At 45.7% G+C, this 11,670-nt stretch overlaps 1 protein-coding gene across 1 annotated transcript in view; it reads left to right on the top strand.

Moving 5' to 3' along the window:
* Nucleotides 1-12: 12 nt before the first annotated feature.
* atad2b (ATPase family AAA domain containing 2B) overlaps nt 13-11,670 on the top strand; it is a gene marked incomplete at its 3' end in the record, with an annotated part of 85,513 nt that continues 73,855 nt past the window's right edge. The window contains exons 1-14 of the mRNA XM_008279632.1: nt 13-214; nt 2,708-2,874; nt 3,152-3,183; nt 3,285-3,432; nt 5,317-5,416; nt 5,519-5,648; nt 5,750-5,899; nt 6,080-6,155; nt 6,330-6,431; nt 6,710-6,821; nt 8,015-8,130; nt 8,499-8,673; nt 8,946-9,034; nt 10,690-10,849. Coding sequence (XP_008277854.1) covers nt 116-214; nt 2,708-2,874; nt 3,152-3,183; nt 3,285-3,432; nt 5,317-5,416; nt 5,519-5,648; nt 5,750-5,899; nt 6,080-6,155; nt 6,330-6,431; nt 6,710-6,821; nt 8,015-8,130; nt 8,499-8,673; nt 8,946-9,034; nt 10,690-10,849 — 1,656 coding nt within the window. The remainder of the gene's footprint in view (nt 215-2,707; nt 2,875-3,151; nt 3,184-3,284; nt 3,433-5,316; nt 5,417-5,518; nt 5,649-5,749; nt 5,900-6,079; nt 6,156-6,329; nt 6,432-6,709; nt 6,822-8,014; nt 8,131-8,498; nt 8,674-8,945; nt 9,035-10,689; nt 10,850-11,670) is intronic.

Below are 11,670 nucleotides of genomic sequence, written 5' to 3'. Positions count from 1 at the left end.
GAGAGAGAGAGAGAGAGAGAGAGAGGGAGAAATGGCGCCTCGATGCTGCGCTCACTGAGCCAGTGTTTGGAGCCGGCTAGAGAGATCCAGTAAGGGCAGACAAAAGGAAAAAAACATGGTGAACACGAGGAAAAGCTCGCGGACGGGTAGCGGCCCCTTCATCTCCTCCAGGACGCGGTCGTCGTCGAGAAACGAGAGGAGCTCTGAGGAACATGTAAGCCGGTTTCTTTTCTCTGCCGGGTCCGGCGAGCTAGCTGGCTCCGGCTAGTTGGCTAGCTAGCTGGTAGCCCGTGGCCTCAAGGTGCTCCGCCAAATGTGCTCTTTCGCGGCCGAACGCGAGCTCCGGCGACACTGACACCCGCTCGGCCACGCGGGGACACAACGGCAGAAGCAAACGCCGCGGTTCGTGTGCGTGTCACCGCCGCTGGACGTTTTGCACAGCTGTCAGATCGCGAGCTAGCGACGTGAACTCCTGGCTAGCTCCAAGTTGAGTTCCCTTTGTGTTTGGCAATTTTACCCGGCTGACTTGTTCCGCCGTTGCCGCCGCGAAATTAGCCTCCCGAATGAAGACAACTGGGATTTTGACACGGGGCTGCTAGCGCTGCTTCGTGTCGACCTCCCGGAGGTGTCGGCGTGTTTATTTTCTCAAAATGTGACGAGATAAAGCGTTGGAGGAGCTAGCGTTTGTAGGTTTGTGGAGCTAGCCCGACAGCTAGCTTACAGTGGGGGAAGGGAGTCCCAGGTTCACAACAGTTGGCTGGCTCCAGTCCCGTATTTAGCAAGTCTGAACTTGGTGAACTTTCTGTTGTAAATGCCCCAAAGACCGGTGTGGAGGCTGCTTTTACGATAAGCCTTTTTTAAAAAACACACAAACTCACTTTTATAACCGAATAATACATGTCTGCTTAAACAGTCGATCTGTAGTTTTCTACTCGGATCGTCTGACCTACAAGCAGCCTGACAGTCTTTGTCTCAAAATGTAAACATTGAGATTATGCAAGGCACCGTGTTCTGCATTTCCGCGTGATTTACGATTATTACAGCCCTCAACGCAAACTAACAATATAAATCACCGATCGGATAATTTATCGACAGTCATTAGCACATTTTTTTTGTAGTGTTAATGGGGTTGTTCGGGGAAAAGGAGGGGAGGAGGGTTGGCTTTTCATACTTTTGCAGAATTGTGGTGCAACAAATTCGAGTAATTTCTGGCCCAAGTCCAGTCCAGTGGATTGGAAGTCAGGCTAACTGGTGGCACATGATGATGGGGTGTCTGTGATTTGGTTCAAAACTTTAACAATTTGCAAAGATATTAACTTCATTTGCAAGACGTGTTTGGACACTGAGCCACCTACTGGTTTGCCCAGTTTGTTGTCAAAACTGATCAATGTTTTGTGACAAGACCTGGAGTTGTCCTTTTATTCTGATAATCGATCAATCAGTTCACTTATAAATTACTATTTTTATGATTAAGATTTAATTATTCAAGATAAAAATGTCTAAAATATCAGATGGAAGCTTCCTAAATGTAAATATTACTTCCTTCTTTTATCCAGTATAACGGTAGCGAGAATATTTTTTGGTTTTGGGACAAAAAGAAGACATTTGAGGACATCATTTTTGATTTTTGGGAAACACTGATTGGCAGTTCTGGCATTTCATAGATTAAACGACTATCTGATTAGCTGATAAAGTCATTGATAGATTCATTAATGCTGACAATAATAGTTGCAGCCTTGTTTCTAACAGTTTTTGCTAAATCACCTAAATGTGGAAATGAATCCAAGATACACCCGCAGCCCTACCTTTGTGCGTAAACTACAACCGTTAATTGATTAGTTATTAACTGTTAACTAAGCCATTGACTGTTCTGATAATCGATTAAGCGGTTTGAGTAATCGTCTCATTCCAGCTCTTTAAACGTGAATATTTCTTCCTCTGTGACAGTAAACTGGATGTCTTTGGATTGTGGACTAAACAAGACACTTGAGGATGTTTTTATGGGCTCTGGGAAACACTAACTGACCCTTTTCTGACATTTTATGTACCAAACAACCGATCGTTTAATCGAAACAATAACTGACAGTGAAAATAATCATTATTCGCAGCGATGTTTGTGACACTGTTTGCAGCTAGACCTAAATAAGAAAATGACTTGATGGTGCATTCTTTAAGTCACCTTTGTGCATTTGCTCGCTGTTAGAACATCCTGCACTTTTCAGTCTGGCTGCATCCATCTACCCAGCCAGTCAGACAAACCCCTCTGCCGGCGTTGCAGACAGTTGCCTATGACAACAGTGAGATATGCTCCTCATATCAGCGGGGAAGTTAAGCTGTGAAGGGCACGCGCATCAAGGACATATGTCTGCTTGGTGCCGTGTTGTGATTTAGAGAATTCACGGAACAATTGGGTACAAGGTGTCTTGTCTCATTATATTCCTTTTTTTTCCCCCTCCTCCGGTTTTGCCATGTGGAGTTCCTGCTTTGTTCTGCTTTTAAAATCTTTGATGTCGTGGGTTTGATTTTCACTTAATATTCCGGTGTTGCGCGCTGATTGACAGCGTGAATTTTTATGCAGACGTTCGCGATACGCCGTCATTGTATTTGGCATCCGCTCTCGCTCTTGTTCCCCGCGTGTTCTGATTGTTTGTCGCTCGTGCGTTCTCCCTTCTCTGAAGTTGTGCTGTTGCGTGCGTTTGTTCAACAGAAGGAACCCAGCAGTGATGCGAGCAGTCCCAGCAGCCCGCGGTTGGCGCCCCCTTCCAAGCGAACACGGCGGCAGGCAGCCTCTGAGCCAAGCTCCAGCGATACCTCCCCATCACCTCAGACTAAGGGCCAGAGGGTCAGCTGGGACATTCCCACCTACCGCACCAGGTCAGCTGTTTGTGTTCGCTTTTATTTAATTCCAGAGTATTCCCAAATTATGCATGGAAACTGTGTGTGAAGTTGTATTCTTATAAGTTTGTAGAAGGAAAAAGTTTGACTGGAGTTGGTTTAAATGACCTTGTTGTCACTTGCTGCCACGTGACGACAAGGTCATCAGTGGGTCAAACAGGCATGAACGCGGGTTTTTAAATAGTATGTGTGATTCATTGTCGGCTTCTGTGCAGATTTCATTCATGTTTTCACATTTGTTCTCTTGTATTTGTAGGCTTTCCTCGCGCATCATGCAAAATGGGCACGGTAAAGCCACTCTTCAGTTCGTACATATATTTTTTTAAAACCATGTGAATTTGGCCAGAATTAGCATTAAATGTCTATTTTATGTTTTGCTCATGCTCCAGCTCACATGAGTCACCGGAATGAGGAGAGCGGAGGGGGAGATCACTCTCGTATGAACGGCCATGTGGAGCTGAAGAGGAGCTGCCGGGTGAAGAAGAGCCAATTTGAACACCTCAATCAGAGCCTGCTGTTTGACCAGCTGGTCAACAGGTACATAATACTGACATCTTTCTTTTTGAAATGCTGCTTTGAAGAGAGGAGAGGCAGGAAGCGGCAATGACCAAGTCAGCTGGAACGTACTGTATTCAGTTTGTGGAGGAAGGTCACTCCTTGTACTTGGGAAAAGTGTAAGAAATTCAGAAAGTTATTCCATCCATCCATCTTCTCCCACTTATCCGGAGTCGGGTCGCAGAGGCAGCAGCCTTAGCAAAGCCGCCCAGACTTCCCGATCCGCACACACCTCCCCCAGCCCTTCCGGGGGGACCCCTAGGCGTTCCCAGGCCAGTTGGGAGACATAGTCCCTCCAGCATGTCCTGGGTCTTCCCCGAGGTCTCCTCCCGGTGCTCCCCCTTCGAACTGCCACCTTATCGTGGTGGGGGAGTTTGTGTGCCCAAATGATCCTAGAAGCTATGTTGTCCGGGGTTTCATGCCCCTGGTAGGGTCACCCATGGCAAACAGGTTCTAGGTGACGGGACAGACAAAGGCCAGTTCCAAAACCCCTATGATAAAGAAAAAATCAAGGACCGTGACGTCGCCCGGTATGGCGCAGCCGGGGCCCCACCCTGGAGCCAGGCCTGGGGTTGGGGCTCGTATGCAAGCGCCTGGTGGTCGGGCCTTTGCCCACGGGGCCCGGCCGGGCTCAGCCCGAAAGGACGACGTGGGCCCGCCCTCCTGTGGACTCACCGCCCGCAGAGGGAGTCATAGGGGTCGTGTGCAAAGAGGACTGGGTGGTGGTCGAGGGGGGCTGCCTAAACGGCCTGGTCCGCGTACACAGCCTTAGAAAGTTCTTGTTTTAATAAATATTATTTGGCTTCTAGAAGTTGTTTGATTTGAGCTTAGTGTTCCGAGGGAAAAAAGAAACTGTCAAATGCAAAGATTTCCATTGGTTGCACCGCTGTGTCTGACGGGTCTGTTTGGGTGTCGCTGATGGATGAAGACATTAGAATGCCTGATTCTTTTTAAACTAAGTTTTGGTGTTGTGCTGCAGTGACTGAGTGGAGCCCAGAGGCTTCTCTGTGCACAGCCGCCCTGCTGGCGTCTCCCGATGCATGTGAGGTTCTGTGAACCGCAGCTTCCACCAGCAGTCTGCCTGTGAGGTGTTCAAGCACATCTGTAAATTGCAGCTTCAGAGCATGAGCTTGGTTACACTCTTCCTCCTTCCAAACTGCGGGAGTCCCTACATCAGTCACCCACCACCGCAACTAAATTCTCTTCCTGTGGGAAACACTGCGATATTATGAACCGGCTTACATAATGCATTGTTATTTATTGCAAAGAGTCGCAGGAAACAAAGCTTTTGCTGACAGACAATCGATGTCCCGAAGAGCAGAGCAGCCCCGCTACCTGCAGTGTTTGATCAACAGGCAGCGGCGAACTGAAGCAGCGAGGAGAATGTTGTTTGGTAGTGCTGATAATATAGCTGGAAAAGAGCTGCCTTTGACTAACTTAAGCCCCAGATAAGGAAAAGAAAGCATTTAGTGGCACCTTTATTACCATTTACATAACGTGTTGAGAAATTAGCAATGTGTGTGTAAACTGACAGTAAAGGTCACACGATGCACCTCAATGAAAAAGTTCAGCACACAGGTGTGGTGTGGTGCTGGGATTCTGGGATTCTGAGGTGCCTTAAAATAGACATATTTGTATTTTCTTTTACATGTTTGTTGAGCAGTGCAAATCATCTGTTCACAAACTGCAGGATACACCTTCAAACTAGAGCCAAGAATCAACAGTGTCTTTAAGATGCTCGAGTTGAGAGATGACACAACAATACCTGACTGTCCAGACTGCACTGTGCACTGATCACGAGCCCCTCCCTTCCTCTCGTTGCGCTTTTTTTGTAAAACCGCCTCCTCTGTGTCACGTTCCGTGCAGCACCGCCGAGGCTGTTCTCCAGGAGATGGACAACATCAGCAGCATCAGGCAGAACCGGGAGGTGGAGCGACTTCGCATGTGGACCGGAGAGACCGAGGAGGTGAGCGTGGCGCCGCTGCCAACACTCAGCCCAGAGCTTTGAAAGTAACCTGATGATGGGAGGGGGAACGCATGTGATGACCTCCAGGATCTGCTCTTTCAGGAAAACATGGACATGTACTCCCGGGTGAAACGCAGGAAGTCCATGCGCAGGAGCACGTTTAACATGCCGACGCACCACAAGGTCTTGAGCAAAACGGAGCAGGAGGAGGAAGAGGAGGAAGGGACGGAAGGTGAGAATGAAATGGATTTAACTGAGTTAATAAAAACTTTCAAAATGTTTCCTTACTGTACTTCGGTGGAATACTTAAAATGGCACTTTTAAAACTTTCAGAATCTCACGGTGAGGAAGAGGAGGAGGACGCAGAGGATGACGATGAAGATGATGAAGGAGATGAAGCAGAGGAAGTAGGAGAGGAAAACGACAGGCCGTACAACCTGAGGCAGCGGAAGACGGTGCAGCGATACGAGGCACCGCCGATTGGTAATCACAGTTTATTTCCCCCTAAACAAACCCTGCATCTCAAAGTGGCTTATCTGTGTTTCTATAGGTATGTCGTCCCATTTGTTCAGCGGGTTTTCTCTCAGTTTAATCGCATTTTAAACCAATTTCAGAGACTTGTTGTGCAGCCACCGCTCATGTTGTTGTTGTTTGCCTCCTCAGAGCCCGTGAACAGAAAACAGAGCAACCCCTCGCTGTTCGACACCCACAGATCCCCGGCAAGGAGAAGCCATATAAGGTGGGCACAAGTTTGTGGGAAAAAAAATCCCAAATCTGACGCCAAACGTGTTACAATGTGTCACTCTTTAGCAGCTTGTCAGCGGTGTGACTAATCAACTCAGAGCCGTGGTTATAAAAAGATTAAGGGACAGTAGTGTTGCGGCGCTCAATCTAAATCATCTCGTTTCTCCAGAGTGAAGAAGCACGCCATCCACAGCAGCGACACCACCTCGTCTTCTGATGAAGAGCGATTCGAGCGGAGGAAAAGCAAGAGCATGACTCGGGCGAGGAACAGGTGTCGGCCGCCGCCGCTTTTCTTTCCCTCGACCTTTTACCTCCCTCAGTTCTGCTGTGGTTTTTATAAGCGCTAAAGAATAATTGAGACGTGCAACTGTTCGGGGTTAGCAGCTACGGCCATTGTGTTCATAAAACCTGCCGTCCGGCTGCATCCGACAAGTAATTTCAGTTCTTCTTCAATCATCTCACAAGCACTTCGGAGGGAATATATCGGCCCCTTAAGTGTTCGTACAACTCGGATGTAATTACTTACCACAGTTTCATTTGTTTCAATAGATGTTTGCCCATGAACTTGACTGCGGAAGACCTGGCGAGCGGAGTGCTGCGCGATCGGGTGAAAGTGGGCGCAAGCTTGGCTGATGTGGACCCCATGAACCTCGACAACTCGGTGAGTGGAAATACTCAGAAAAAGGGTCATTCGGTGCCGTCTCGCCGAACCCTCTCGGTTCATGTGGTGGATTCTCTTGAAAAATTAATGTGAAAACGTCTATTAAGTTCACGACACTTGAAAAGTCCCACAGCTCCTCTCCAGATTAGTTACGAGTTTTTGAAGTTTTGGCCCTCCGAGCTACATTTCATCATTTTTTTTGTCATTGTTTTCTAAACCTCACCGAGCACTTATTTTTCAACGGATTGGGTCGAAATTTTTCATCCGTGAAACCCTGAGCAGCAGTTGGGCTGCTGAAGGTTTCGCAAGTCATCAAATTAGTGACTAATGATGTTCCGCTCGAGCCAAACGCCTTCAAACTTAACCAGTTTTCACTTTCTTTTAATTCTGTGTAATATAGATCTGTCATATATTTTTTTTAGTAGTGTATAAAAATAGCTGCTCAGAAAGTTCTTGTTGAGATATTTTGACTCAATATTTTAAGAGTTGTGTGTATGTATACGGAGCTATTTTAAGATCCTTTTTTTATGTGGCTGTGTTAATATTCATTGCAGACATATAAAATATTGAAAGATGTATTATTCTGTCATCATTTCATCATTTTTTGGATTGTTTTATACTTTTTACTAGCTGTAATATTATGTTCAGCAGTTTTATATCATAGGTAAGTAATGCTTTAATAAAACTTCTACATCTGTTAGTTTTTGTTCATCCTTTCGTAAGACATGCTTGTGTACAGTAAATAATTCAGTGATGCAGTAAAACAGCTCTTTCTGTTTTTTATTTCGTATCTGCAATGAATATTAACCGTCACCTACTGTAACTTTAATAACAAACATAAAGCAGAATTATCTCCTGCTTCAAGGAAAAGTATTTGGAGTCAAGTTTTAGGATTTTTACAAGGTCTTATGTGCTTAGCAGAAGTTTTCACATGAATTTTCCTCTAGAAAATCCATGACATGAGCTGGGAGGGTTTGGTTCGTTGGGATGACTCAAAAGCTGCACAGCAGCACAGTCGTAGTCTCAGTTCTGGGAAGGGCTCAAACTTCATGAGTCACAACTAAAATTAACTCCTTGAATAGAGTGTTTAAACTCCCAATGAGTTTTGTCATGATTCAGAAACATTTCTGGGCTTGAAGGTCTTTCAGAAATCCTCATGGCTTAACTTGTGTGTGTGCGTCTGCTCTCCTCAGGTGAAGTTTGACAGTGTGGGCGGCCTCAGTAATCACATCCAGTCACTGAAGGAGATGGTTGTGTTCCCTCTGCTTTATCCCGAGATCTTTGAGAAGTTCAAGATTCAGCCTCCCAGGTGAGACGAACTCACTCGTGACAAAATATCATTCAACTTGATTTTCATTTATGCTGTGTTTAAACAAGTAGTGCACTCTCACATCCACTTCCATGATCACATTATGTTTGTGATCGTCCTGCACAGGTGTAGAGTAACTCACATGCTGCATCCCATAATAAAACAGAAGTACTCACTAGCTGACTTGTAGGTGTAAACAAGTTAGTTAAGGGCAGACAAAGAGCATTATAACCATTTGAAATAATCATCATCAAATATTCTTGTTAAACTGGTGGAATATTCCTTTATGCAGGAACATTTGACAAACTGAGCTGAATTTAAAAAGCGATGCACTTTGCGATTATCCAACAATCTCTGGTCTCTTTTAGAGGGTGTTTGTTCTACGGCCCACCAGGGACGGGAAAGACTTTGGTTGCACGGGCGCTCGCCAACGAGTGCAGCCAGGGAGACAGGAAGGTTTCCTTCTTCATGAGGAAAGGAGCCGACTGCCTCAGCAAGTGGGTCGGAGAATCGGAACGGCAGCTACGCCTGCTCTTTGACCAGGTGAGTCGATGGGGCAGTTGTTGGACTGAAAACATCACTGACGCTTCGTTCACTTGACCTGAGTAGATATGTGACTGTTTTCAGTTTTTGTATCTCTTGTGGGATGGATGTTGTAACGTAATACACATCATATTGACTTTTTTTGGGGTGAAAACTTATGACTTCAGTATAAGTGAAACACAGAAGTGAAGCCCAGAAAATTGTGATGTAGTTTTTCCACTGAGTGTGATGCTTTGTCTGGGGGTAGAATTTGACTTTCGTCTTTCATCCAGGCTTACCTGATGAGACCATCCATTATTTTCTTTGATGAGATTGATGGTTTGGCTCCTGTTCGCTCCAGCAGGCAAGACCAGATACACAGGTAAGGCTACTGAGGCTTTATCTCTTATATCAAAGTGGTACAAACCTGCACTTCTATGTGTGGCTGATCTGACAGTCTTGTATAATTTAATCCGTTTTTCCAAGAAATCACACGGATGGTGTCACTAAAGATGTTCTATGTTGGTGTTTTGTTTCCGAAGCTTGGTCGCTGTTAGCCAGGTAGCTCTGGCTCTTCTGGTGTCAGGTATCCCACCTGCAGGTTTAGTTGCTGCTCTGGCAACCCTCAGTGTCATTCAGCTGCTTCCCCAGTTAGTCTCTTGTCCCACAAGTGTACTACAGCTTCAACGTTGTGGACTCCAGTGGGCGACAGTATTTCTTGTTCTTGCTTGCGCTTGATCTCTCCACCCAGAACCTGCAGCAGGTTTAGAACTAGTAGGTTGCCCTAAAATCTGCCTGTGACAAGATAACCAACTACTGTCACCAGCTGCAGACCAGGACGGTGAAGCTGGAAACTGTCTGCAGGATGACAGACTCTCTTAAGAGGCAGCTGAATGACATACACGAGCATCACAACAGCAACTGGCCAGCCGGAAGCGGGGCTAGCTCGTTGGTAGCAAGTGAACTTTCAGTGATGAAGATGTGAATGACTACTTCAGTTCTTCTGCTGCTAAAATTCAAGCGACAGCAGGATCCAGAGGTTTGGGAGTTGCAGCCGTGTGCATACGGAGAGACTTGAGATCCAGATTGTGGACTGGGGTTCTGCCACAAATGTTCGATTGGCCACTCCTGCTCCCTACCACACTCTGAGCACGCCACAGGAACGTTTAGTTTTTGTCACGTGTTTGTGATCATCAGTAGAAATGAAACCTCATTAACTTAACCAACTGTAACCCATGAATTTATCCTCTAGGTTCCTTCTTAGACATGCACCTAACTGGCAAACTAAAACAAAACCCATCCTGCTGTACGAACACACTGCATCAGCTCCTACTCTGCCACATGCTGCCGTATCTACATGTGCGGTTCTAAATCACTGCTGCTGTTATCTCGCTTGCCAACAGGTGGTGCAGGTTTGCTGGAGCTAGACTTCCAAAACTGCTGGCACTGCAGCTTTGATTGTAAATGAATTTACAGCCAAATGTGTATTTGGCTGCTTTACATCCGTAACACTTGAGACTTGAGACCGTTTACATTTTGCGTTCATTTAGGATCGGGTAGCAGTTGTAATGGAAATCAAAAGACTTCTCACTTCGGATTTAGACCGTTTAAATATGAACTGTGGGTGAGGATGTATCGTATTATGCAAACGCAGCCCCGCAGTTTGTGCTTGCTAAAATAATTACCATCGAGAAAATTGAATATTTGTATGTGAAGTAATTATGGACCACAGTTTGTTCAGAGCAGAAAAAAGTGCATATGCTTATAGATGTTCTTCTCTTGCTGCCATGCTGGGTAAACACATGCATGGAGCTTTAGTCTGTGTGCTGTTTGCAGAAAGAAGGCCTTGATTATTTGGTCCTGTCTGTTTCACTTTAAAACAGTGTTTGGGCTCTTGAATGCTTGTGTGTGTTTTTTGCAACACTGTGTGGATTCCGTTGTTTTCCATCTTGCAGTAAAGTCAGACAGTTTATGTTTAGCTGAATGCTAAATATCACGAGTTACATCCTGTCACACCTTCTCCTTCTCTCTGGCCAGTTCTATTGTGTCCACTCTGCTGGCCTTGATGGATGGCTTGGACAGTCGTGGGGAGATAGTGGTCATTGGTGCTACAAACAGACTTGACTCTATCGACCCGGCACTCAGGAGGCCTGGACGCTTTGACCGGGAGTTTCTGTTCAGCCTGCCCGACAAGAAGGTGAGACGGGGAAACGTCAATATTGTGTACAGTGGGCATTATTGCCTTAACATCAAGCTTTGTTTTCGCCGTGCTTAGAAGCTCTTTTTTATGTCATTTTCGTCGTTATCCTTTTGATTTTACACCAAAATTTAAGCGCACTTTTCCCTTAAATGCTGCAGAAATAATAACGTACTCTGCTCTAAATCAGGAACACACATCCAACTGGAGACACAAAATAAAACAGAAATAATTACTCCTTTACTCATCAGTCCTGTGTCTAAATTAGCAACATTAGCACATGCTTCCCTCTGGCTTTTAAGCTTTTTCTTTTTACCTCCCTGTTGGATGTTTTGAGTCCAGAAGCTGTTTTTTTTCCTCTGCTGTCCCTTAAACTGTGTTACATGTGAGCAAATGTGACGGGGAGTCAGATAAACAGCTCAGTGTAGGTGACTCCTCCCCATCGAGCCTGCCTAATGGGTCGCCTTGCATCGTTTGTCCACACAGCGGGATCATTGGTAATCAAAGCCTAATCTGCAGGCCGTTGCCGGCTGCTCACCAGTAGCGAGCTCTGACTGATTAAAAGTCCCTCTCCGGTCATTGATTTAACCCCTAAAAACTCCCCTCTGTGTATCAAAGTTACACATTTAGAAGTTTTTACCAACCGAAATCATCTCTTCCTCCCTTATGATGCCTCAGATGGAACTGCACATCTACGGCTTCTTCCCTCAAATGTGCAGATCTGTGAAGCTGCTGCTGAACCTCCCTGCTGGAAAAATACTAAAAAGTCATGTCTATGTATGAAAGTTGCATTTTATTTTCCACAAAAAGGATCCTTGTCC

The sequence above is a fragment of the Stegastes partitus genome, unplaced genomic scaffold (genome assembly GCF_000690725.1).
Source record: "Stegastes partitus isolate 25-593 unplaced genomic scaffold, Stegastes_partitus-1.0.2 Scaffold166, whole genome shotgun sequence".
NCBI classification, from domain to species: Eukaryota; Metazoa; Chordata; class Actinopteri; family Pomacentridae; genus Stegastes; species Stegastes partitus.
The sequence above is the reverse complement of the archived record's forward strand: the minus strand, read 5'-3'. Positions and strand labels throughout refer to the sequence as shown.